The 27619-nt window shown below is 39.3% G+C and overlaps 1 protein-coding gene across 1 annotated transcript; it reads right to left on the reverse strand.

Moving 5' to 3' along the window:
• Positions 1 to 316: 316 nt before the first annotated feature.
• LOC5564223 (zinc finger protein 784) lies at positions 317 to 27619 on the reverse strand. The gene is made up of 2 exons (XM_001648510.2): positions 26189 to 27619; positions 317 to 1114 (listed from the first exon to the last, which is right to left on the reverse strand). The coding sequence occupies exon 1, from the start codon at positions 27396 to 27398 to the stop codon at positions 26217 to 26219; it is 1182 nt and encodes a 393-aa protein (XP_001648560.2). The 5' UTR covers positions 27399 to 27619; the 3' UTR covers positions 317 to 1114; positions 26189 to 26216.

The following is a 27619-nucleotide window of genomic DNA, read 5'->3' on the forward strand; positions in this document are numbered from 1 at the left end:
CTTCAGAAATTACTGTAGAGATTCCTCCTACGATTTCTTCAGAAAGTCAAGATGAAAATAAAAACATTTGGATGGTAATTTGTAAAAAAATGCACAAAACATCGAAGAACAACAAAGTCATCGCATTTTTTTGCGTAAAAAACAGTTCTGGCGTTAGGGGAATCAATAATAAACAAATACAATGAATTTGATAAAAAAATACTGGGTAAGTTTTTACTTACAAATTTTATTAATTTGATTTGAAGGTATAACATGTGTTCAGAATATGTATCTCTTTTTCCATGGATTTCGGATAGCTTCTGCACAAACAAAAGGGTTTTTACGTTTACTTTATTAGCAAGGATATAAATGAAATGATCAGATGAAGATGATGTTTGTCTTTACCCAAGTAAGATCGCAATAATTCTACGTGAGGCTCAACATCAGAAGACCAATTTGAAATGAAAGTAATAAATAAAATCCTAACTTATCACAAATACTACAAATAGAATGCACCGCAATATTCGGATGGTAACAAATCGTATCCAGTTGCTTGGGATCGCAGATGAGCAGTTTCACTGACAGATTCAATAGTAAGAATAAAATTACATAGAGTTCTTGTAGAAATAAAAACTTAAACAACTTACAGGGTCAGGTATAAAGGTCTTGGTCAAAAGTATACAACAGTAACAAAGAGTGGCAAATATGAATTACAAAGTCTAGTAAAATTACGTAATTTCCATGCTTTTCGATCTTAAAACTATTTATGCTTAAGTTAAGTATCTTCTATTTGCGTGTATGATTTAGGAAGCGATGGCAAGACTGTAATTACCAGGTTGAAATTAAATTCCTTTTTGGAAGATAGTGTTTGCTGATGGATAACAATTTTACGTATGTTCCAAACTTTCATCTTTTGATTTTTGTAGCATTTGTTACACGTGGTTTGTGGTACAATTTAGTAATATCATGTTTGAATTTCACTGTCAAATCTCTAGTGTTGGTTGAGGGGTAGCTCAGTAGCTAGTATTTCCATTCCCATCATCGTCGATAATCTCATCGAATTTTCTACGCGCTAGTGCTTATGTATGTCGATGAATGCTATTATAAAGTAGCGGCCCGATTTTACGATTTTCATCTGAAAAGAGGAAAAATACAGTAAGGTACATTAGTGATCAAATTTCACTATATAACAGTACAACTAATGAATAATGTCGTTTAAATCAAATAGTGTAATGTGGGCAATAGTTTTATTTAGAAGTATCTGCGGTTTCAAACTCAATGTTAAATAGATGTCAGGATTGAAATATTTAGTGTAAATTCGATGATCTGACAACATTGATCGTATCCCGTTTTGCATAATGTGGTTTGGAATAATGGTCGTTGGGCATAATAAGTGATTTAGAATTAACCTTAGTTTGATACTGGGGTCATAATGACCCAAAATCGGATTTCAACCTGCAATATCTCTGTTGTTATCAAACGGATCTTTCTGAAATTCCCTGACTTTTAATATTTTGTGGAAACGAAGCGCAAGACCAAAAAATTTTTTTCTTAAGGTGATTCTAAGATGGCGCCACAAAAAAACAACTTAATAAGATACTGGGGTCATTATGACCCAGAAATGTATACCCCTATAAATCAGCGAAATATCAACAGAATAATGAAATTTATGCCGCATTCGAAAGATATACTCCTCAAGATTCTGATCACTACCTGGAATACCGGTTCCGGTTCCAGTGGCCACCGGGAATCGGCTACGAAGGGGACCATGTTGGCCACGTGGAATTTCAGTACACTCAGTCCAGAAATCTGCAGTCATCACAAAATTGTATAAGATGCAGGCCATATAGGAACGTACTGTCTTCAGCAAACTTGCTTCGGGGACCAAGAACTTCCACATGGGATACATTTTAGTTCAGAACTCGACCACCGCGTGGCGCTAGCGTCGATATGAACTTCCGGAAGGGACTAATTATGCGATAACTCGAGATTGCGAGCACATAGAAGGATGCTGTCTTCGGCAAAGTTGCTGAGGAGGATATGGACTACCACATAGGATTCAATTTAGTTCAGAATTCAACCACAGCGTGGCGCTGGCGTCGGTTTGGACTTCCGGTAGGGGCTAATTATGCGATAACTTGAGATTGCGAGCACATAGAAGGATGCTGTCTTCGGCAAAGTTGCTCAGGAGGATATGGACTACCACATAGGATTCAATTTAGTTCAGAATTCGACCACCGCGTGGCGCTGGCGTCGGTTTGGACTTCCGGTAGGGGCTAATTATGCGATAACTCGAGATTGCGAGCACATAGAAGGATGCTGTCTTCGGCAAAGTTGCTCAGGAGGATAAGGACTTCCACATGAGATACAATTTAGTTCAGAACTCGACCGCTGCGTGGCGCTAGCGTCGATATGAACTTTCGGTAGGGGCTAATTATGCGATTATTCGAGATTGCGAGCACATAGAAGGATGCTGTCTTCGGCAAAGTTGCTGAGGAGGATATGGACTACCACATAGGATACAATTTAGTTCAGAATTCAACCACAGCGTGGCGCTGGCGTCGGTTTGGACTTCCGGTAGGGGCTAATTATGCGATAACTCGAGATTGCGAGCACATAGAAGGATGCTGTCTTCGGCAAAGTTGCTCAGGAGGATATGGACTTCCACATAGGATACAATTTAGTTCAGAATTCGACCACAGCTTGGCACTAGCGTCGATATAAACTTCCGGTAGGGGCTAATTATGCGATTACTTGAGATTGCGAGCACATAGAAGGATGCTGTCTTCGGCAAAGTTGCTGAGGAGGATATGGACTACCACATAGGATACAATTTAGTTCAGAATTCAACCACAGCGTGGCGCTGGCGTCGGTTTGGACTTCCGGTAGGGGCTAATTATGCGATAACTCGAGATTGCGAGCACATAGAAGGATGCTGTCTTCGGCAAAGTTGCTCAGGAGGATATGGACTACCACATAGGATTCAATTTAGTTCAGAATTCGACCACCGCGTGGCGCTGGCGTCGGTTTGGACTTCCGGTAGGGGCTAATTATGCGATAACTCGAGATTGCGAGCACATAGAAGGATGCTGTCTTCGGCAAAGTTGCTCAGGAGGATAAGGACTTCCACATGAGATACAATTTAGTTCAGAACTCGACCGCTGCGTGGCGCTAGCGTCGATATGAACTTTCGGTAGGGGCTAATTATGCGATTATTCGAGATTGCGAGCACATAGAAGGATGCTGTCTTCGGCAAAGTTGCTGAGGAGGATATGGACTACCACATAGGATACAATTTAGTTCAGAATTCAACCACAGCGTGGCGCTGGCGTCGGTTTGGACTTCCGGTAGGGGCTAATTATGCGATAACTCGAGATTGCGAGCACATAGAAGGATTTTTATTCTGTCTGGAACATAAACCACTGCGACCAATATTTGATCTATTGTAGTATATCCCGTGTCTTTTGTTTAGTGCATATCGTTTTACTTTGTCATCATTGAGAAGAGATAACGTATTCGGTTTTCTTACAGTTGTAATTCGTAACTCGATCGCTGGAAAGGATTCTAATTGGAAGGTTTCGCTTTTTATTCCCTTCGAAGAGTGTGGTGAGTGCACTCTCCATAGACGCGCACCTTTGTCGATGAAAATCGGATCCTTTGATAAAGCTAAGAAATTACACAGATATTGTCCGTGCATCAGAATCATAGTCCCTACTTCTTCAAACTAGAGAATCAAATGAATAAATAATTTTGAAACAAATTGTTCAATTCGACTCCATTTTTTTCCTTGTCTCGATCATTGTCAGATCATTCTCGGCTACTGGGAAAACCGTGACTTGTCACTTTCAACAAGGTTTAAAATGTAACAAGGACTAATAAGTGTTCCTTTCATTACTCGAACATCCTGTTCTCTTTGTTTGAAGCAGTCAGGGCTAGGGCTCACTGATATATCTTTTCTCCATAACGCACCACGAAAAGATGATGTACCCGCGTTATGGGTCATTTAGAAGGATGCTGTCTTCCACAAAGTTGCTCAGGAGGATAAGGACTTCCACATTGGTTACAATTTAGTTGAGAACTTGACTACCGCGTTGCGCTGGCGTCAGTATGAACTTCCGGTAAGGGCTAGTTATGCGATATCTCTTTCCGACAGGCCATGCATCGGACTCAATATGGCCAGCATAATCCTCTAGATGTTTGTTGTCAGCGTTTCAATGATGTGTACCACTTGTTTGATTTTAACTTGTCCAAAAATGTGTTTAGATTAAGGATTAGCTTTTAACAATAGTCTGTACGATACTATTTTAATGTCGAAGACTGTATACAATAAATAAAATAAATAAATCTCGAGATTGCGTGCATATAGAAGGTCGCTGTCTTTGGCAAAGTTGCCGAAGAGGATATTTTTTTGTCTCTTATATAATGAGATTTTTAACCCATAGCAAGTTTGTCTCGAGACCAACGGCTTTGAGATCCAAAGTGACCATCAAGGGTATGTGATTTGATCCCACCCGCTGAACACCGTGAGAGGTTTGTGAACCAACCACAATATTAGGGTCCGTCTCACAAAAGAATAAGGTATTCCACATGGGCTACAGTTCAGTTTAGAATCCGACCACCCGGTGGATTACACGCCGATTTGTATTTCCGGTAGAGGTTAATTATTAGAGGGGGGGTTTCACATATTTTGAGCTGAAACCCGACCCGTACCCGACTTACTTTATTTTTTCAAACCCGGACCCGACCCGTATCCAGACCTGACCCGAACCTGAAAAAAAAATCGCTGTTTAAATCCGAATCTGACTCGAAACTTAAAACATTTTTGTACGAAAAAAATAATTCTTAAAATAGTTAAATTCATCTTTTCTGATGCATAAGGAAGCTTTCTGGTTGTCACTCTTTCCATAACTCTTACCAAACTCCACCTAAACCCGAATTTTTACAAGCTCGATTCCGACGTACTCGTACTTTTTTTTTATCGAGATTGTAAACTTATAGAAGGATGCTCTCTGCGGCAAAATTGTTCGAGAGAATAAGGAATTCGTCATGAACATACATTCAAAATTTAACCAGCATGTGGTGCTGGCGTCTATATGTATTTCCAGAAGGAATTCTTTTTTAAAGGTTTTATCTTAGCAAAAGTTGTTCAGTTTTTTTCTTTTAAATTCTGCGTAGTAAATTCCGCGTGACACTCGTCATTATATATATGATATGAACTACAGGATCTGACATGAAATATATGGTACGATATAAACTACAGTCGACTCTCAATAACTCGATATTCAAGAGACTAACGACTTATAGAATTATCGAGTTATAGAATATACCGACACAAAAAATCACAAAATCGAAGGAACAAATTTCTGTATTTCCAATATATTTATTATCATTTTTTGTAAGAAAGAAATATCATATTGTTGATGGTATTTTACAAACTATTATTTGAAAACATTTTTCGAAGTACACAAAAAATCACGTTATTTTTACTGACAATAGTTTTTATTATTTTCATGTTTTTCAACTATCATTACAACTTGTAAGTATTTATTCACCTTTAAACAAGAATTAGATCACGTTTCCCCAAAAAAGAAAAATTTTAAAATAGATATCGAGTTATGGAGAGAAATTTACCTCTCACATAACATCAACTTGTGGCAGTGGCGCAACCAAGGGGGGATTTTGGGGGTCAAAACCCCCACCAGAGCAGATTTTTTTTTATAATAAATTTTAAATATATTTTTGAAACTCAACACCAAAGTCCACAAACACTGGACCAGTCAGTTGTATTGACAATTATGTTGTTTTGAGTTGTGGATCTCTAATTTGAAGACTTTTGAAGGAGTTAAAAACGTAGTTTACTAGCTTTTTCTGATAAATTAGCCACAGATTTTCGAAGAGAAGTTTGTATCAAACAAACATGCAAATATGTTTGTATATCTATACCGTTCAAAAAGCTGTTTGATGCAAAATTCGATGCTTTGAAAAATCTTTTAGTTGGCTCAGCATTTGGCAAATTTCAAGATCTCCAGATAGCACGTGAATTTACGGAGAAGCAATTTAGTGTTAAGTATATGATTAGGAAAAATTATGGAAGATGGTGATTCCATTGCTAAGCTGAAAATTCGTCTACAATATGGAAATGCTTCAATATCTACAATGCTGATTTGCCCTCGACAAACTGCTAATGACAGTCGCAATGCTTATTACTGCGACTTGTACTTGAAAGATTCTGATAGTTGAAAAGTGTGTAAAATGGGATTTCGGATGGACAGAGAAACTCGATTAAAAATCCAGATATTACTTCGGGAGATAACATAATCTTGTAATTCGCGTTTGGTAATAAAAGAACAAAGTAAACACATTTGACATTAGCAAAATACAGCCAAGTCGTTATAAAAGTATGCATACAGTATTGGGTATTCATACAGACCTGGTTGCCAGAGGTTGATCCTTTACAGTGTATGTGCGCGCATCCATATGTAGCTTGGATAAACTTTCGAACAAACTACGCGATATGTAATACGCACTTTGGAAAACTTCACCAGGTACAAAAGATTTCCTTTGAATAGAGTTGTAAATTTATATAAAAATGTATGCCCAGAATGGAAGAGAAAAGCTTAAGTTTGCATTTGGTGTTATTTTTTTCTTATGGTAATCTCGCAATAAGGCTGATACAAATATTAATTTTCTTTTATGTCCGAGACCACTTGAAAGCTACGATGGGCCCCCCCCGGATAAAAATAAATAAGGAACAAAAAAATAAAAATAGAAAAAAAGTTATTTTTTCGAATTTTTATTTTGAACGATAGTTGTTCAACTTTTTTCAATCGTCATCTGGACCTTTATTTTACCTGTGTTTTACTTCGAAAATTAAAAAATCCCAACTGATGCCAAAAAAATTGATGAATCTTTTTTTTCTCCCCTTCAAAATTTTCGGATTTTTGAAGGGGGGGGGGGGTGACATAAAAGAAAATTAATATTTGTATCAGCCTAATTTTAAATTATTCAGCCCGAAAGTTTTTACACCCGTTTTATTTTACCAAAAACACATAATCTTCAGCTTCACAAAACCCCCCCTAGAGCCAAATCCTGGTTGCGCTACTGACTTGTGGAGATATCGAGTTATAGAAATATCGACTTATAGAGAGCACAATGTATGGAAATTTGAAGGAACCGGAAAATCCATAGAGTTATAGAGTATATCGGGTTATAGAATATCGAGTTGTGGAGAGTCGACTGTATATAATATGAAATGAGCTCTATAATATGATATGAACTATATTGCAGTCACTTCTAAAATTCCAACAAGAGTTCAGATACAGATAAAGTCCTGAAGTTGCAAAAAAAATACTTCTAGAATTTCTTTAGCAGTTTTTGCGGTAACTGTGCACTTTAGTTTTTAATTGGATCCGGAGGAATCTTATGACTTTATACCAGTATTTCCTTCTGGATTTCCTCCAAAAACTCATCTGGATCTCAAGACGTAGTTCACATCGGAGTTATTCAAAGGAGATAGTCCAGTAACCTTAAATGATTTGTCTGATGAATTCTACAGTTATTTACCGAGAGCTCATCCGATGGAGTACAAACCCGTGCCCTTCTGTCCTCATCCTCTCGAAATATCTCCAGAGACTCTTCCAGAGATTTCTCCAGGAAATCTTTCAAAGATTCTTCCAGTGATTTTACCAGAGAATAATCCAAGCTATTCTTTACCTTAATCTCTACAATGATTTCTTCTGGGGTTCCCTAGGACGTTTGCCAGAGATTCCTTCAGGAAGAACTTTTGTTTGCCATGCATGGAATACCTTCCTCCAGGGAGTTGACATGGATTTTTTTCAAAGATTCCTACAAGAAAAAATATGTATAAGGATTTCTTTAGAGATTTTGCTAAGATTTCCAAAAGAAATATCTTTAGTGAGGCTTTCTCCAGGAATTCTTCCAGGAGTAACACTAAAACAATTTCTTCAAGGATTACTAAAGATGATTCTCTAATGATTTCTTCAGAATTTCTTCCGAGGATTCCTCCACGGATACATACAAAGATATTCCCAAGCAGTTCTCTGGAGACGCGTCCAGAAATTATTCCGGAGATTTTTTCCGGGATTACTCCACGGATCGCTCCAGGGATGATTCTACGAGGAAATTCTACAAGGATTCCACAAGGAATTTCTGCAGGTGTTCTAAAACTCCCGAATTCCTCTAGGAAATCACATGAATTGCCTCAAGAATTTCTCAAGATAATCTTCCAGGGATTCCCCAAGAATTTCTCCAGGGATTCGTACTGGGTCTCCAATAATACTCCATGGATTCCCCCAAGAGTTCTTCTTGAAATTTCTCCTGAGATTCTCCCATTAATTCCTGCAAGAATATTATCAGAACTTATGCTAAAAATTTTTCCATGGATTTCATTAAAACAAATTTCTACATATAATCCTCCAGTAAAATCCCTATATATATATTTTTTTTTTTGAAAATTTATTCATGGATTTCTTAAGATATTTCTCCTTAGATTTTCAAGATTTTTTTCCATTTAAATATTCCTATGAGGATTCTTCCAGGGATTTTTCCAGCAAAAAAACTACAGGAGTTTTTCCTGAGATTTCTCTAGCGATTCCACCGGCAAAATCTCTACAACGATTCTTCCTGGGATACCTCCAAGGATTCTCCAGTGATTCCTCCAAAGATGTCTCCAAGAGTCCTCCATGGATGCCTACAGGAGTCTATCCAAAGACTCCTCCAGAGATTTCTCTATGCAAATCTTTACTCTTTCTCCAAGAATCGCTTCAGAAAAATCTCTACATGGTTTCATGTAGATGTCGTTTCAGGAATGAGCTGGTAGAGATTTGACTGTATATAAATGAAATATTAGTTTCATCTACGCAGTCTTTATTATAAATAGAACGTTGAAAAAAATAAAGACTGCGTAACTGAAAAGCATATTTGATGTTCCGGGGATTTTTGTAAGGAATTCCTCCAGAGTTTTCCTCGAGTATCCCTCTTTGGGCTCTTGCAAGAATTTCTCCAGCGATCCCAATAAGAACTCATAAAATAATTTCTTGTAAAATCCCCAATTGAATGGTAGAATCTCTGGAATAATTCGTTATAGAATTCCTGGAGCGATCCCTGGAGGAAATCTTAGGAATAAATCCTAGAGGAATCTTGAGAGGACTACCAGCGGAATGTGTGGAGAATTCACCGTGGGAATATTTTAAGTAATCCTTGAAGAAATGTTAATTAGAGAAACCTCTGACATTCTGCAAAAATCTCTGTAGAGATCTTCTGGAAGGAATCCTTAGAGGAATCTCTTATTTTTTTTTATTAGAGGAATGTCAGGAGAAATCGTTTAAAGAATCTTTGGAAGAATCGCTGGAGAAGTGCTTGAAGTAATCTATGCCATAATTCCTGGAAAAGTTCCCTGAGGGTGGATTGATTCCCGGAGAAATGTATCTGGAGTGAATTCTTCAGAGTTTTTGCAATTCCCTCACAGGTCTTTTTTATTGAATTCTTCTACGATCTGATTTTAAAATTGTTTTCGGTATTTCTCAAGTTATTATTTTTGGATTTGACGGAATAATATTCTGATTTTTTTTCTAAAGGATAATTTCGAATTTTCTCAAGAGGATTTTTTGTAAACACTTCAGAGTACCTTTCAATAATGCGTCACAATGAAGCTATTTCTGGAATTCCTCCAGCTGTTCTTTGTAGTATTAGGGGACGGACCTGGTGTAGTGGTTAGAACACTCGCCTCTCACGCCGAGGACCTGGGATCGAATCCCATCCCCGACATAGTCACTTATGACGTAAAAAGTTATAGTGACGACTTCCTTCGGAAGGGAAGTAAAGCCGTTGGTCCCGAGATGAACTAGCCCAGGGCTAAAAATCTCGTTAATAAAGTCAAACCAACCAACCAACTTTGTAGTATTAGTCCAAAAGATGTTTCCAACATTCGTTCGAGTTAATGTATGAATTCCTCCATGGTAATTTATTTAATTGCTCCAGAAGTCTACTGAAGGTCTCCTTGAAGTTCTACATGAGTTTAATTTGATTCTTCTAATACTTTATTAAGGAATTCTACGAGAAATCGGGATTTTTTCATTGGTGTTTGCGAAATTGCTTAATTTTTTTTTTTACAAATCTTCTTTCAAGATAATCTGATGAAATTTCTCTGAGTTCTTCCTGGCAATATTGTTATAATACAAAACTTTCACGCAAATTCTTGTACGCAAGATTTGTTGAAATTTCTGCAGAAGCTGATTCTAAAGAAATGTCCAGAAGTTAACGGAGAAGATTTTTTTACGTTGGCGTTACTATCCTGTTCATTATTTTTACTTACACAAAAATTGATTCTGAATCAAATCAACTACTGCAGCACTAAATTTTACGTTAAATTTTATTCACACACTCTATTGATTTCACTATAAACTTTTATTTATCTCAATAATAACATTGATAATTATCACTATCCGAACACATTCACATCTTTATACTTCAATTCATGCTTGCAAATCTACGTACTCTAACTTGCGAAGAATAGTGTAGGTGATAAAATAAGCACAACTCAAGCAGAGGATCACGTTCAAATTAAAGTTTATGACGTGCACTTTTTTAAGTAGAGGTAAGAAAAGGTAAGAAGTTTCTTATGAAATGTGCTCAAGAGTTTCTTTCGAAATTCTATCTCTAATTTCTTCTAGGGATACGCCCCAGAATTTTTTTTCGAGGACATCCTTATAAATTATCTCCTAGGAGAGACACCCGTAGTACTCCTCAAGGCGTAAGTTTATCAATTTATTTATTTCTCCAATGATTTTAAAAATTACTCCTTAAATTACTGTTTAGGTTTTTCTGGAGTTTCTCACGAATTTATTTCAGCAATTTGTTTCTTTGTTTTCATTGAAAATAGTTTGAAAGTTCCTTGCACAAATTATCTACCTATGCATTTCCTTCCGCAATTTCTCCAGAAATAGTTTTTTAACTACAGTCATACCTCGATATAACGTAACCTCGATATAACGTAACTTTTACCTTGATATAACGTAACTATTTTTTGGCTCTCATTTATTTTTCCAAGTTTTATTAAAAACATGATGTATGAATTACAATAAACATTCTTCAAAATTCAAACAACAATCAATACTAAATCAGAGCAATCCAAGCGATTACTATCACTGAATACAGATATTCTTCAAATTATTTCTCCAAGAATTTGATGTTTCTCCTGGAATTTCTTCACGGATTTGAACTAGAAAATCTTCTGATATTCATGTTCAATACTTTAACTTAAATAATTGTGACAGTGATCTTGTAGGAATTCTACTAGTTAATCCTAGCGTTGGGCGAATTCGTCTACAACGTCGATGTTACTGAATCGATTCACATTTGAACTGTCGAATCGATTCACCGATTTAATCGAATCCTTTAAATCGATGTTTTTGAATCGATTCGAATCGAACTCGAATTGATTTTTTTAGTTTGAAATGATATTAAATGCATTTTTATTTGATTCGAACACCCATAAATTAAATCAGTCTTGAATTTCAATTGAACAGTTTTACTACTTCAAGATAGATCAAAATATGGATTCATTTCCATCAGTTCATTGAGTAACATTCATCAAGTTCAACAAAATAAATCGAATTAAAAAATCGAATGGAGAAAATCGATTCACCCGATTTCAGATACCCCAAACATCGATTCAAAAAATCGATTAATTGAAATAAAAACATCGATTTTCGGAAAATCGATTCAAAATCGCCCAACGCTAGTTAATCCTCATGATATTCATGTATAAAAACTTCTGAGATATTCCTCAAAAATAATAACAGCGATTCCAGCATTTTTCAAGGTGATTTCAGAGTTCCTCCAAGAATTTCAAGAAATCTAGAAACGGATTCCCGTCCCAAGGATTTCTTGAGACATTTTATCAGAAAATTGTAATTCAATTCCTCCAGGTTTTTTTTCCAAAATAAGTCCTAGAACTGTTTCCAAAGAATCCCGGATTTTAAATTCAAGGATTTTGAATTTCTCCAAAAGTTTCTTTTTCAAATATATCTATGAATTCTTCTATGCCTTTGATCAAAAATTTCACCAAGTGTTTTCTCCAGGATATAAAGAGGATTCAACTATAAATTCTTTAATCCATTCAGCCTACGATACTTTAATTTTTCCGGAGTATAGAAATTCATAAATTATTCCAACAAATTTTTCATGAATTCATCCAGCGACCCTTTCGAAGAACTTTCCAATAATAATTCTTGGAATGCCCTAGCAATTATTTTAAAAACTCGTACAAGTATTCGTACAAAAACCTGAAAAACAATCTTCTCGAAATTTCGTAAGTAAATTAGTTACGAATTTTAGTAGTACATTCTGTAAATATTCATGGAAGAACCATTTTATGTACTACTTAAAATTCTTCAACGATTCAATGTGGAACGAAATTCTTCCTTTTGATTCCATCAGGAATTTCTTAAGAAAAGTCTTTAGGATCTTTTTCAGTGGGTTCTCCAAGTAATCTTTATAGTTTATAGATTTTCCTATTGACAAACCAAAAGTACAAAAATGTATTCTGGAATTCCTACAAAAACTGATCAAGTTCCCCAGATCCCCCAGCGAATTCTCCTAAAATAATGTCGATAACGTATTCGTTCTTAAACTTTTCCATGGAAAATCTCTCAAGAATAGTTCTTGTTTGAATGGAGTTTTCTAGTGATTCCTTCATGAATTTATTGATACATTTTTTTAAGGATTCTTGGGGAATTTATTCTAAAATTCTTTCAAGAAATTACAGAAAGATATATTTCAAGAGTTCCTCATAAAAAAAAAACTACGGGTCCCATAGTTGCCTGATAGAACTGTTCATGGACGGCTTAACATTATCTTTTTTAAGGGTTTCTGAAAGAACTCGTTAATGAATTTCTTGCAGAGTTTTTCTGAGTGTTCAAGGATTCCGCCAAAGATATTTCAGGAATACATTTCTACAAAGATTGCAGCAAAATCTCACTTTTGTTAACTATTAAAACACTAAAATGTTCGTACTTGAGGTTCATTCACAAATTCCATAACGCTGTAGGGGGTCGGTGGGTGTTCTAAAAATGTTACAGCTCATACAAAATTCGAAAAATATTCATACAAAATGCGTTACGGAGGGGTGGGTGGGTGTCAAAAAATGGTAATTTTCAGCGTTATGAAATTTGTGAATGAACCCTTGGTAAAATATTTCTTCCTGAAAAATCCATGGTAAGTCGATCTACATGAAGTCTGAAAATTGTCTGAAAAACGATCTTCTTTCTATGTAAGCGCAATTTCTCAATATCGCATAACTAGCTCCTATTGAAAGTTCATAAAACGCCAGCACAATGCGGTAGTCAAATTCCGTGCTAAATTGTAACTCATGTGATTTATCATATAACTTATTCTCCTGAGCAACTTTGCCGAACACATCATCCTTCTATATGCTCACAATCTCGAGTTATCGCATAATTAGCCCCTACAGAAAGTCCAAACCGACGCCAGCGCCACGCGGTCGAATTCATTTTTTTATATGTTCCCAATCTCGAGTAATTGCAAAATAAGCCCCTACCGGAAGTTCATATCGACGCTAACGCCACGCAGCGGTTGAGTTCTGAATTAAATTGTATCTCATGTGGAAGTCCTTATCCTCCTGAGCAACTTTGCCGAAGACTGCATCTCTATATGTGCTCGCAATCTCGAGTTATCACATGATTACCCCCTACCGGAAGTCCAAACCGACGCCAGCGCCACGCGGTGGTCGAATCAGAACTAAGTTGTATCCTATGTGGTAGTCCATATCCTCCTGAGCAACTTTGCCGAAGACAGCATCCTTCTATGTGCTCGCAATCTCGAGTAATCGCATAATTAGCCTCTGCCGGAAGTTCATATCGACGCTAGCGCCACGCAGCGGTCGAGTTCTGAACTAAATTGTATCTCATGTGGAAGTCCTTATCCTCCTGAGCAACTTTGCCGAAGACAGCATCCTTCTATGTGCTCGCAATCTCAAGTTATCGCATAATTAGCCCCTACCGGAAGTCCAAACCGACGCCAGCGCCACGCGGTGGTCGAATTCTGAACTAAATTGTATCCTATGTGGTAGTCCATATCCTCCTGAGCAACTTTGCCGAAGATAACATCTTTCTATGTGCTCGCAATCTCGAGTAATCGCATAATTAGCCCCTACTGGAAGTTCATATCGACGCTAGCGCCACGCGGTGGTCGAATTCTGAACTAAATTGAATCCTATGTGGTAGTCCATATCCTCCTGAGCAACTTTGCCGAAGACAGCATCCTTCTATGTGCTCGCAATCTCAAGTTATCGCATAATTAGCCCCTACCGGAAGTCCAAACCGACGCCAGCGCCACGCTGTGGTTGAATTCTGAACTAAATTGTATCCTATGTGGTAGTCCATATCCTCCTTAGCAACTTTGCCGAAAACAGCATCCTTCTATGTGCTCGCAATCTCGAGTAATCGCATAATTAGCCCCTACTGGAAGTTCATATCGACGCTAGCGCCACGCAGCGGTCGAGTTCTGAACTAAATTGTATCTCATGTGGAAGTCCTTATCCTCCTGAGCAACTTTGCCGAAGACAGCATCCTTCTATGTGCTCGCAATCTCGAGTTATCGCATAATTAGCCCCTACCGGAAGTCCAAACCGACGCCAGCGCCACGCGGTGGTCGAATTCTGAACTAAATTGAATTCTATGTGGTAGTCCATATCCTCCTGAGCAACTTTGCCGAAGACAGCATCCTTCTATGTGCTCGCAATCTCAAGTTATCGCATAATTAGCCCCTACCGGAAGTCCAAACCGACGCCAGCGCCACGCGGTGGTCGAGTCAGAACTAAGTTGTATCCTATGTGGTAGTCCATATCCTCCTGAGCAACTTTGCCGAAGACAGCATCCTTCTATGTGCTCGCAATCTCGAGTTATCGCATAATTAGCCCCTACCGGAAGTCCAAACCGACGCCAGCGCCACGCGGTGGTCGAATTCTGAACTAAATTGAATTCTATGTGGTAGTCCATATCCTCCTTAGCAACTTTGCCGAAAACAGCATCCTTCTATGTGCTCGCAATCTCGAGTAATCGCATAATTAGCCCCTACTGGAAGTTCATATCGACGCTAGCGCCACGCAGCGGTCGAGTTCTGAACTAAATTGTATCTCATGTGGAAGTCCTTATCCTCCTGAGCAACTTTGCCGAAGACAGCATCCTTCTATGTGCTCGCAATCTCGAGTTATCGCATAATTAGCCCCTACCGGAAGTCCAAACCGACGCCAGCGCCACGCGGTGGTCGAATTCTGAACTAAATTGAATTCTATGTGGTAGTCCATATCCTCCTGAGCAACTTTGCCGAAGACAGCATCCTTCTATGTGCTCGCAATCTCAAGTTATCGCATAATTAGCCCCTACCGGAAGTCCAAATCGACGCCAGCGCCACGCGGTTGTCGAGTCAGAACTAAGTTGTATCCTATGTGGTAGTCCATATCCTCCTGAGCAACTTTGCCGAAGACAGCATCCTTCTATGTGCTCGCAATCTCAAGTAATCGCATAATTAGCCCCTGCCGGAAGTTCATATCGACGCTAGCGCCACGCAGCGGTCGAGTTCTGAACTAAATTGTATCTCATGTGGAAGTCCTTATCCTCCTGAGCAACTTTGCCGAAGACAGCATCCTTCTATGTGCTCGCAATCTCGAGTTATCACATGATTAGCCCCTACCGGAAGTCCAAACTGACGCTAGCGCCACGCGGTGGTCGAATTCTGAACTAAATTGTATCCTATGTGGTAGTCCATATCCTCCTCAGCAACTTTGCCGAAGACAACATCCTTCTATGTGCTCGCAATCTCGAGTAATCGCATAATTAGCCCCTACCGGAAGTTCATATCGACGCCAGTGCCACGCTGTGGTTAATTCTGAACTAAATTGTATCCTATGTGGAAGTCCATATCCTCCTGAGCAACTTTGCCGAAGACAGCATCCTTCTATGTGCTCGCAATCTCAAGTTATCGCATAATTAGCCCCTACCGGAAGTCCAAACCGACGCCAGCGCCACGCGGTGGTTGAATTCTGAACTAAATTGAATTCTATGTGGTAGTCCATATCCTCCTCAGCAACTTTGTCGAAGACAGCATCCTTCTATGTGCTCTCAATCTTGAGTTATCGCATAATTAGCCCCTACCGGAAGTCCAAACCGACGCCAGCGCCACGCGGTGGTCGAATTCTGAACTAAATTGTATCCTATGTGGTAGTCCATATCCTCCTGAGCAACTTTGCCGAAGACAGCATCCTTCTATGTGCTCGCAATCTCAAGTTATCGCATAATTAGCCCCTACCGGAAGTCCAAACCGACGCCAGCGCCACGCTGTGGTTGAATTCTGAACTAAATTGTATCCTATGTGGTAGTCCATATCCTCCTCAGCAACTTTGCCGAAGACAACATCCTTCTATGTGCTCGCAATCTCGAGTAATCGCATAATTAGCCCCTACCGGAAGTTCATATCGACGCTAGTGCCACGCGGTGGTTAATTCTGAACTAAATTGTATCCTATGTGGAAGTCCATATCCTCCTGAGCAACTTTGCCGAAGACAGCATCCTTCTATGTGCTCGCAATCTCAAGTTATCGCATAATTAGCCCCTACCGGAAGTCCAAACCGACGCCAGCGCCACGCGGTGGTCGAGTTCTGAACTAAATTGTATCCTATGTGGTAGTCCATATCCTCCTCAGCAACTTTGCCGAAGACAGCATCCTTCTATGTGCTCGCAATCTCAAGTTATCGCATAATTAGCCCCTACCGGAAGTCCAAACCGACGCCAGCGCCACGCTGTGGTTGAATTCTGAACTAAATTGTATCCTATGTGGTAGTCCATATCCTCCTCAGCAACTTTGCCGAAGACAGCATCCTTCTATGTGCTCGCAATCTCGAGTAATCGCATAATTAGCCCCTACCGAAAGTTCATATCGACGCTAGCGCCACGCAGCGGTCGAGTTCTGAACTAAATTGTATCTCATGTGGAAGTCCTTATCCTCCTGAGCAACTTTGCCGAAGACAGCATCCTGCTATGTGCTCGCAATCTCGAGTTATCACATGATTAGCCCCTACCGGAAGTCCAAACTGACGCCAGCGCCACGCGGTGGTCGAATTCTGAACTAAATTGTATCCTATGTGGTAGTCCATATCCTCCTCAGCAACTTTGCCGAAGACAGCATCCTTCTATGTGCTCGCAATCTCGAGTTATCGCATAATTAGTCCCTTCCGGAAGTTCATATCGACGCTAGCGCCACGCGGTGGTCGAGTTCTGAACTAAAATGTATCCCATGTGGAAGTTCTTGGTCCCCGAAGCAAGTTTGCTGAAGACAGTACGTTCCTATATGGCCTGCATCTTATACAATTTTGTGATGACTGCAGATTTCTGGACTGAGTGTACTGAAATTCCACGTGGCCAACATGGTCCCCTTCGTAGTCGATTCCCGGTGGCCACTGGAACCGGAACCGGTATTCCAGGTAGTGATCAGAATCTTGAGGAGTATATCTTTCGAATGCGGCATAAATTTCATTATTCGGTTGATATTTCGCTGATTTATAGGGGTATACATTTCTGGGTCATAATGACCCCAGTATCTTATTAAGTTGTTTTTCTTAACATCCGCGGAAGGTTAATATCGCATTTTTTTTTAAGTTTTACCGAGATCAACAACACCAACGAGCCCATAGAAAAAAAATGTAGGTACTAAACAAGCGTGGTGTTGAGTACCTACAATAAAGTTTTCAATGAAGTTTGAAGTTTTCAAGATTTTTATTTGTCCAGCTTGGCACCAGAAACCTAAAAGCTCATATTTCAAAGACGGCTGCACTAAATTACTTCATTTTTTCACAACATATTCTCATTAATGTGATTGAGTGAAGAGTGAATATCAGAATACGATCTGTATAAATAATAAATCTGTAGCCTGAGAAATTTAAGAGTGTTTTTTTCTACGCGTCGGCCCCAAGGAATTTTGGAATATCTCCGGATCTATATCGCAAATGATCAATATCAACACAGATTCTAAAACTAGAATAGTTTTTTTATAACTTGAGAAAAATGAGAAACAGAAAAGTTATTGCGTTTTTTTTTGCGGTAAAAATGTAGCTGCTGGTAGAGGGGTTAACGAGCACGCATGCACAACACTTGGTACGCGAGTTTGCCATTTCATGTATACTGAAAGTACCAATAACTGGGTGCATAAGGTTACCTAGATATACATTCCCGTAAGGAATGGTTCTTGAACTAGCTTGGGCTAATCCATTTTGCATGCGTCTGTAAAGATTGATGATTGCTGTTCTTTTATACAGCAGATTGATCTGAGCTCTATTTACTAACCGTAGCCACTACCTAAATCAGAATGGATTAAGCTTTTTTCAATCTCAGCATGAAAAAGAGCAGAAGAACGGTATCTATTAAAAACCGTCAAAGGCAAAAAAGCACAGAATACATTGTGTAAAACGTATAATGAGAAACGATTTGGGTGATAAATAAAATTAACATAATATTCAACATATTCATAATCCCATCCTTGTTTAGCCTCAGGTTTGAAACTGAAGAAATTCAGCAGATTATCTAGGAGAAACACAAGGTCGCCTGCACCATTGCACAGTGGTCCAGGAAGCAGTTTTACGCGGAAAGATGCATTTTGCACTTTAGAACGAAACATTAGACGAAAACGGTCTTCCACAAAGTTGTTTGTATTAAGGTGTACCAGTTATGGACGTAGTGGTTCCCTAGTTCGCCGTACGTGATTATTTTCATGTCTTCAAAATTTGAAACATTTTGTGTGTTGTAGTAGTTAGATTTAAGATATAACTTGATGTTAAAGCATTCAAAAAGATTCGAAATGTGAATGTTATCAAAATTTCACATATGGCCAAATAGGGAACCAATGTGGCCATAACTGGTACACTTTCCCTAGTTAGGCTTTTTGTATGGTGTTATTGAAAACTAGGGTGGTCCAAGTTTTCATAGAAATAGTGTATCTAACTTCGTGGCGAAGAGATTTTTCGGTAATCTTGTAGCAGAAACTCACGTATTGTGGGAGTATGATCAGCTCAAAGCTGCGAATAATATATTTTTAAGATCCATTTGAGCATAATCTTTTGTATCAATTTACTTACAATTAGGGAAAGTGTACCAGTTATGACCATAGTGGTTCCCTATTTGGCCATATGTAAAATTTCGATGACTTTAACATTTTTAATCTTTTTGAATGTTTTAACATCAAGATATATCCTATATCTAACTGCTAAAACACACAAAACTTTTCAAAATGTGGAGACATTCAAGTTATCACGTATGGTGAAATAGGGAATCATTATGGCCATAGCTGGTACACATACCCTAGTATCCGTTAGTTATCTTAAATAATCAATTCGCAACAGTAACTAAAGTTCAGTATTCTACAATGCTCTTAAATGGTTTAGGGACAAAATGTCGAAAGACAAAACGTGGAAAGCCAATACGTCCAATGCCAAAACGTCGAATCCTAAAACGTCGAACGGGACAAAACGTCGTAAGCGGTGAATAACGTTTGGAACATTATGAATTATTTATTCTTTCGAAAAAGAATCGTTCTTTCAAAAAAATTCGTTTTCTTCAATATCTTTCTTTTCGAAGTTTTGTCCATTCGACGTTTTGGCATTCGACGTTTTGGGATTCGACGTTTTGTCACCCAACCCATCAATGACAGCCCCATCGACTTCCTGTTGGGCCATGAAGTGGCTCACGCTACTTCTAGTCAGTGGGCTGATGCGGCGAACAAACTTTCTTATATGTAGAAATTATAGTATACATGCTTCAACAAAGTTGTAGACCATTCAATTTCAAGCAATTTTGACAAGAAAAGTTTTTATGTATCTCTTAAATAGATCGACTTAGAACTATTTTCCTACGGTGACATAGGGTGGTCCAAACAAAACTGGTTTTCTGGCTCTAGCGTTTTCAATTCAAATATCTTATCAAAGTAGGTATTCTATTAAACACTTTTAGAGCTTCAAAAGAATGCGTAATTTGTTGAGTGAAGAAAATCGTTATCTCCTTTCGTTTGGGAGTTATTGTTGTTTTCTCACAAACACATATCTACTTTGATTGTGAATATCTCTGATTGGGGCAAATATAGAAAATATGTTTTGAAGGCATTCAGAAGATAAAATGAAATTGTATGTTATATTAAAAAATACAGATGTGTTATTTTTGTAACTCTAATGAAATGCCCTGAAAAACAAAGGATTTTTAACAGAAAAACGTCAATAACTTTTGGACCACAATAGATATCATCAATATTTTTGCATAAAAATTTGTAGTTTTAGGCAAAGTAGTAAAACTAAAATTTTGATCAACTTTGCCAAAAAAACAAGTTTTTCTGTATTTGACCAATCCAGAGCATTTTTCCCCAATCATCGTAGGGTGGTCCAATAAAAATAAGTTTTTCAACCCTAGTTTTTCCGATTATTCGGTGACTCGATTATCCGGAATTTTAGACTCGATTATCCGGAACATATATTTTGATATTCTTGTTTTTCAGTTTTTATGTATAATTTTGAAATAATTTAGTATTGCAATATACAATATGAATGTTTTAGAAGTTTTGGACGTAGGAAAAAGGAGTATCATAAAAATAGAACAACAAAAAAGATAATAGTTAGGTTCATTTATCGCAGATTTTTTGTGTGATTTGATTATCCAGAGTGAAAAAAAAATCGATACTCCGGATAATAAAGTCCGACCTGTACTAACTTCTCGTCAAAGTTGTCTATGAACAACTTTTAGAACTTAGGAGTACGCAAATTTATATGCAAAAAGATTGTTGACATCTATTTTAGTTCAAAAGGTATTGAAGTTTTTGTTAGAAATATTATTTGTTTTTTTTTACGGCATTTTATTGGAGTCACAAACATAACACATCTGTAATTTTTTGATATAACCTACAATTTTATTTTGTCTTTTGAATTCCGTTAAAAAATATCTTTTATGTTTGCTCCAATCGGAGATAGGCATCAAAGTAGGCATATTTTTGTGAGAAAAACAACAATAACTCCCAAATGGAAGGAGATAGCGAGTTTCTTCACTCACCAAATTACGCATTTTTCAAAGCTACATAGGCTACAGCTACAGGGAAGGGGGGGATTGCTCCTGCAAACCTGGAGCGTCTGCACTCAATGCTAGGAGCGTCTCACAACAGTGTCTGTTCCCCATGTCAGGGGCGGCTGATCATCGTCCGAGTGTCAGAGAAGGACTCTAAGCTAAACTGCGCACTATGGTCCTCCGAACATTTAGGAGGAATGGTCCTCCAGAAATCTAGGGGGTTGGTGTCAGGCCCTGCAAGCCCGCCGTAAAAAAAAAATCAAGCAACGAATAATCAACGAGTGAAGACCACAGCGACGTACAGGGACTAGCGATTGGAAGCTCGGTACGTGGAACTGTAAATCTCTCAACTTCATTGAGAGCACACGCTTACTCGCCGACGTGCTGAAGGACTGCGGATTCGGCATCGTAGCGTTGCAGGAAGTGTGAAGGAAGGGATCAATGGTGCGAACATTTAGAGGTACCGTAAAACGGGGTAACTTTGATAGTTTTTTTCAAAGAAAACTTGAATATTTATGCATGCTGTTTCAAAGAATTTTAATTCATATTTTTAAAACAAGTACTGGTATCCTAACTATCGATTCCAGTTGATAGATTTCCAAAAGATTTATTCTTAATGGATATATAATTTTTCATATAATCGAAAGTCGGTTTTCTGTTTTGGGGTAACTTTGATAATGGAGCATCACTCGAACAAATTTGAATGAATTACAGAACATTTGTAGGGCGTTGCATATCTTTAGGCGTTTAACGCTATATGGAAATTTCTGACTTAGATTACAAAAATAGCCCCAGTTTGTAAAAATAGTATTCGCTAAGAGTTTTGAGACCGAATTCGAGTTCTATTATAACTAGGCTGTCAAGTATAAGTGATGAATTCATTTTGACTTCATCAAATAGTGATCGTAGAACAGATTGTTTAAGAGCATTTCAAAATTGCTAAAATCTTATAAATTTTCCATATTTGCGTATAAATCCTCAAATGTACTTGATTCCAACGGAAATGGCTTTAACATGAAGTGTCATACTAATACTCTTTACCTTTGCATTCGTTTTGCTTAACAGATTAACTGGAACTTTGTTATTTCGTTTAGTATGTTAAGAGTCTCGCATTATCAAAGTTACCCGCATTATCAAAGTTACCCCGTTTTACGGTAACCATACCATCTACCAGAGTTGCAGCAACACACACGAGTTGAGAACAGCTTTTATAGTGACGGGTGATATGTAGAGGCACGTGATCGGGCGGCGGCCGATCAATGAGAGAATGAGCAAGTTTAGACTCAAAGGCCGGTTCAACATAATAAACGTGCACAGCCCTCACTCCGGAAGCACTTATGATGACAAATACGCTTTTTAAGCGCAGCTCGAACGCGAGTACAACAGCTGCCCAAGCCACGACATCAAAATCATCATAGGAGATTTCAACGCTCTGGTTGACCAGGAAGAGGAATTCAGATCGACTATTGGAAAGTTCAGCGCCCACCGGCTTACGAACGAAAACGGCTTACGACTAATTGATTTCGCCGCCTCCAAGAATATGGTCATTCGTAGTCCTACACACTTAAATTATTTCAACGACCTCAGTAAAATGTTTCGCCGAGAACCCAACAGCTGATAGCTCGGTAAATTTCAACGCCGAATCTCGGTACTTCTTTTACCGAGATTTCGGCAATCCGAATTTTTTTGCCGAGATCTCGGCGAACGTTACCGAGATTCGGTAAACGTTTACCGAGATCTCGGTAAAAGTTTTACCGAGAATCGTCAAATTATTACCGAGATATCAGCTATTGGGTTCTCGGCGAAACCGTTTAAGTGTGTACTTCCAGCACAGCCTTCCATACCGATACACCTGGAGATCATCACAGCTCTCCGTCATCAACAACGTACGGTACGGCCGCCCCGATATGACTTAAAGCGGCTTAAGCAACTGGATGTCGAGACGGAGGGGACGAAGTGCGAGGAGTGGAAAAGCTGAGCCGGTTTAAAGAAAAACGTAAGTTCTATCAGAAGCTCAACGCATCTCGCAACGGCTTCGTGAGATGATCGAAAGGTGGAAGCAGCACTTCTGAGAGCGCAGGCAATGAAGGACGGGACAATGAAGGAAATGCCTTCGTCAGTATTGCGGGTGATGGAAACCAACCAGCCCCCACTTTGAGAGAGGTTAAGGATGCCATTCACCAGATCAAGAACAATAAAGCTGCTGGTAAGGATGGTATCGGAGCTGAACTCATAAAGATGGGCCCGGAGAAGCTAGCTATTTCCCGAGTAACACACATGTTATAATTAAGGCATATCAACTGATGACTAAATATTGTCTTATAAGGCTTAATCTCCATAAATTATAACATGTGTGTACCTTGGGTTGTCTGCACAGGCTTAGAAGCACAATCTGGGAAACAGAACAGCTAATATGCCGCATCTACAAGAAAGGCGGCAAGTTAGATTGTGAGAACTATCGAGCGATCACCATTCTAAATGCGGCCTACAAAGTATTATCCTAGATCATCTTCTGTCGTTTGTCACCTGTAGTAAACGAGTTCGTGAGAAGTTATCAAGCCAGCTTCGATGACGGCCGATAGACAACGGACCAGATCTATACTGTACGGCAAATCCTCCAAAAATGTCGTGAATATCAGGTCCCAACGGCAAACGATAGTATCGAACGCGCAGAGCTATGGAAAATTCTGGACGAGAACAGCTTTCCCGGGAAGCTCACGAGACTGATAAGAGCGACGATGGAAGGTGAGCCAAATCGTGTGAAGGTTTCAGGTGAACACTCCAGTTCGTTACGACATGGCGATGGACTTTTGTGCCTGTTGTTCAATATTGTGCTAGAAGGTGTTATGCGGAGAGCCGGGCTTCACAGCCGGGGCACGATTTTTACGAGTTCCAGTCAATTTGTTTGCTTCGCGGATGATATGGACATTGTCGGCCGAACATTTGAAAAGGCGGCAGCCCTGTACACCCGCCTGAAACGCTAGGCAGCGAAAGTTGGACTGGTGGTGAATGCGTCCAAGACAAAGTACATGCTAGCTGGAGGGGCCGAGCGCAACAGGGCTCGCCTAGGTAGTGTTACGATAGACGGGCATATACCTTGGATCCTTGCTGTTGGCTGACAATAACGTTAGCCTTGAAATACGGAGGCGCATCAACAAGGAAGTCGGGCCTCCAAAAGAAGCTGCGGTCAAAAAAGATTCACACCGCACCAAATTTACCATGTACAAAACGCTTATAAGGCCGGTAGTCCCCTACGGGCATGAAACGTGGACGATGCTCAAGGAGGACCTGCAAGTATTTTCAGAGTTTGCAGGTTCTTTTCGTGGAGTTTTCGAACGAAGGATGAACCATTAGCTCGCACAACTCTAAGGCGAACCCAGTATCCAAAAGGTAGCCAAAGCTGGAAGGATACGATGGGCAGGGCATGTTGCAAGAATGCCGGACAACAACCCTGCAAAGATGGTGTTCGCTTCGGATCCGGTTGGTACAAGAAGGCGTGAGCTAGATGGGCGGAACAACTGCGCATCAAATTGGCGAGCGTGGGGCAGAACCGAGGATGGAGAGATGCGGCCACGAACCGAGTATTGTGACGTGAGATTGTTGATTCAGTGTTATCTGTTTAGATGTTAACTAAGTAATATGAATGAAAATAAGAAAGTTAGTTACACAATTTCTATGAAAACGTGGACCACCCTAATTTTCAATAACATCAAACGAAGGGCTTAACTAATACAAACAACTTTGTAGAAAAGCGTTTTCGTCTTATTTTTTCATTCTAAAGCTCAAAATGCATCTTTCCGCGTAAAACTGCTTTCGGGACCATAGTGCATTGCTCCGGGTAGCACAGGAAGGGCATAATATTGTGCAGCGCGCCCTGATACTTCACAAGCTCCGTTAGCGGTTAGATTTTATTGCTGTGTGCGTTTGAAACGCAAATATCAAATGCGGAAACACCAAACGCGGTAAGATTTTTCACAAGGAAGGCGAAGTCAAAGATTACTTTTCTGTGCTAGGTTGGCGGTGATATTGATAGTGGTTGCTTAGTTTCTTTTGATTTTTTGTGTTGCCGCATTTGAAGCCAATTTGAACAAGATTTGCACGCCGCCATACGAAAACAGCAATATTTAGCCTCCCATTCAGACATCATGTAAACGCGCTTCATATCAAGAGCTTGAGATCAGCTTGCCATGAGCGCACAAAAATAATCGCGCGCTTGAACATGTGCTATGGCGAGACATATTTTTTAAGATCTTGCAAATCAAATAGGGAAAGTGTACCAGTTATGGCTATACTGGTTCCATATTTGGCCATATATGTTTTCTCGCAAACTTTCACATTTCAAATATTTTTAAATGTTTCAACATCAAGATATATTTCATATCAAACTACTTAAACACACAGAATGATTAAAAATTTGAAAATAATCAAATTTTCCCTTGTGGCGAAATAGGGAACCATTATGTCCATAACTGGTACACCTACCCTATACCTCGGATTTTTTTCCGCTAGACTTTAGTAATTGGGTTATATTTTGATAATCGGAAGGTTTTAAAATATTCCATCGGTGAAATTTTGATTTTTTTTTTCACTTTTTTAATTTTTTCATACACAGACTATGACAATCACGTTTTCCTACACATTTCAGCCCATACAAAATGTATGGGAAAAATTTCACCGATAGAATATTTTGTAACCTTCCGATTATAAATCAAATACTGATATCTAGTGGAAAAAAATCCGAGGTACATTCGATCTTTATAATCTGCTGGTTTAGACATAGCGTGCGGTGAACCGCATCATACCATGAATTAGGAGTCATTTGTGAGGTGGACTTTTACCACGGGAACAGGCAGTCTGTAGTGTTAATTCTTAGCCAATTAAAAAAAATGCTAACGACGCATCGCGGCTATCTCGGTTGATCGGGAAATGGAGGTTAGCATTGATGATTAACTCCTCCTTAATGATAAAAGAACCATTCATAGTTCAAAATATGTACGTATGTACACTAATTATAATCAATAAGAAATCAAATGGAGCTGACTTGAGAACACTTGTAGTACTTTCAGAGAAAAACTCACCTAATTCTAACACGATGCCCTTGTCGTCCTACTTCGGGGCAGATTCTATTCCATGAACCCGGCGGTTGTGCCGGTAGAAGCTTTGGACAAATCTGAACGAAACGTTACATCGCTCGCAGATGAACGGCTTCTCGCCCGTGTGCTTAGTCATGTGCGTCTTGAGCAGACAGGGCCACTCGAACGTCTCCTCGCAGTACGGACAGCCGATGGATTTCTTCAAACCTTTGGGGAAGTTTGCATCGTCAACCAATCGATGGGTTCGTTCCATGTGGGTTTCAAAATCTTCTACGCTGGGGAAAAATTCCTCACACTCTACACAGTAGTGGTTGAAATTGTTCAGAACGGGTGTGCTGGACGAGCTGTTTGGAGATGAATTTTTATCGGATGCCGGTTCAGGATGATGCCTACGCACATGATGTTCGAGTTTTCCAATTCGATTGAATCGTTTACCGCATGTTTTGCAGTCCAACCGGGTAGTTTTGTGCGTTTGTTCGTGAATGTATAGATTCAAAGCCGATTTGAGCTCTTTTGTGCAAAGTCCGCACTTGAAAATCCCCTCTTCGACCTCACTCCCAGTGACATGCTTCAACAAAGGTAATTCGTCATAATTGATCCAATCACGTTCTTCATCATTATCTGCGTCTTCACTGGCTGGCGTTGGATTACTGGTTGGAGGCTCTGCTGGATCGTCCAAGAAGCTAATGTGAAACACTTGGCCATTTTTTACCACTACCTCCTCTGCTGGTGCTGTATCGTTCATGGCAGGCCGATCAACAACTGGTTCCAGATTGAGCGGTACTGGCACTGGCGGTATTCCTACTGGAAACTGTGGCTGAGGTGGCTGAGGTTGAAAGTTGAAATGATGGGTCGATGGTACAATGGGAGGAGGTGGTTGTGTTTGTGGTATTGGTGGTGGAATTGCTTGAAGTGCCGCCAATGGTGAAGTATATCTGGGATATCCTCTGTGAATTGGTCCCATCATGTTCGGGTTCGGTGGACATGGCCCAGGAACCATTGGCCCCATAGGCATCGGCAGACCGGTCAACGGGGGAATGAAGTTATAACTACCGTTATCAAACTGCGGGCCCATCATTGTTGGAGGCGGAGGATGATGTGGTGGTTGCAGTGGTGGGGGGTAGTTTGTGGGCCCCCCGTCAAACTCATTCCAATAGTTGAACAATGAATCTTCCGAATATAGATTTGATTGCATCTAGCAGGGTAGTATTGCGCCAAACACTGTTTCACGAGTTTCTGTATTACCTTTCAGATTGCACTATTGTTAGCAACGATTCAATTGGCTTCAATCACGTAAGACAAATCTTATAAGTCACTTGAAAACAGGTAGAAAATCTATTCCATCTTCTGCCTGGAGCAAAAGGTAGGTGAAATATATTGACATTTTTTCTTCACCTTTTGCTTTCTACACAAAAC

This window comes from Aedes aegypti, chromosome 2 (genome assembly GCF_002204515.2).
Source record: "Aedes aegypti strain LVP_AGWG chromosome 2, AaegL5.0 Primary Assembly, whole genome shotgun sequence".
NCBI lineage: Eukaryota > Metazoa > Arthropoda > Insecta > Diptera > Culicidae > Aedes > Aedes aegypti.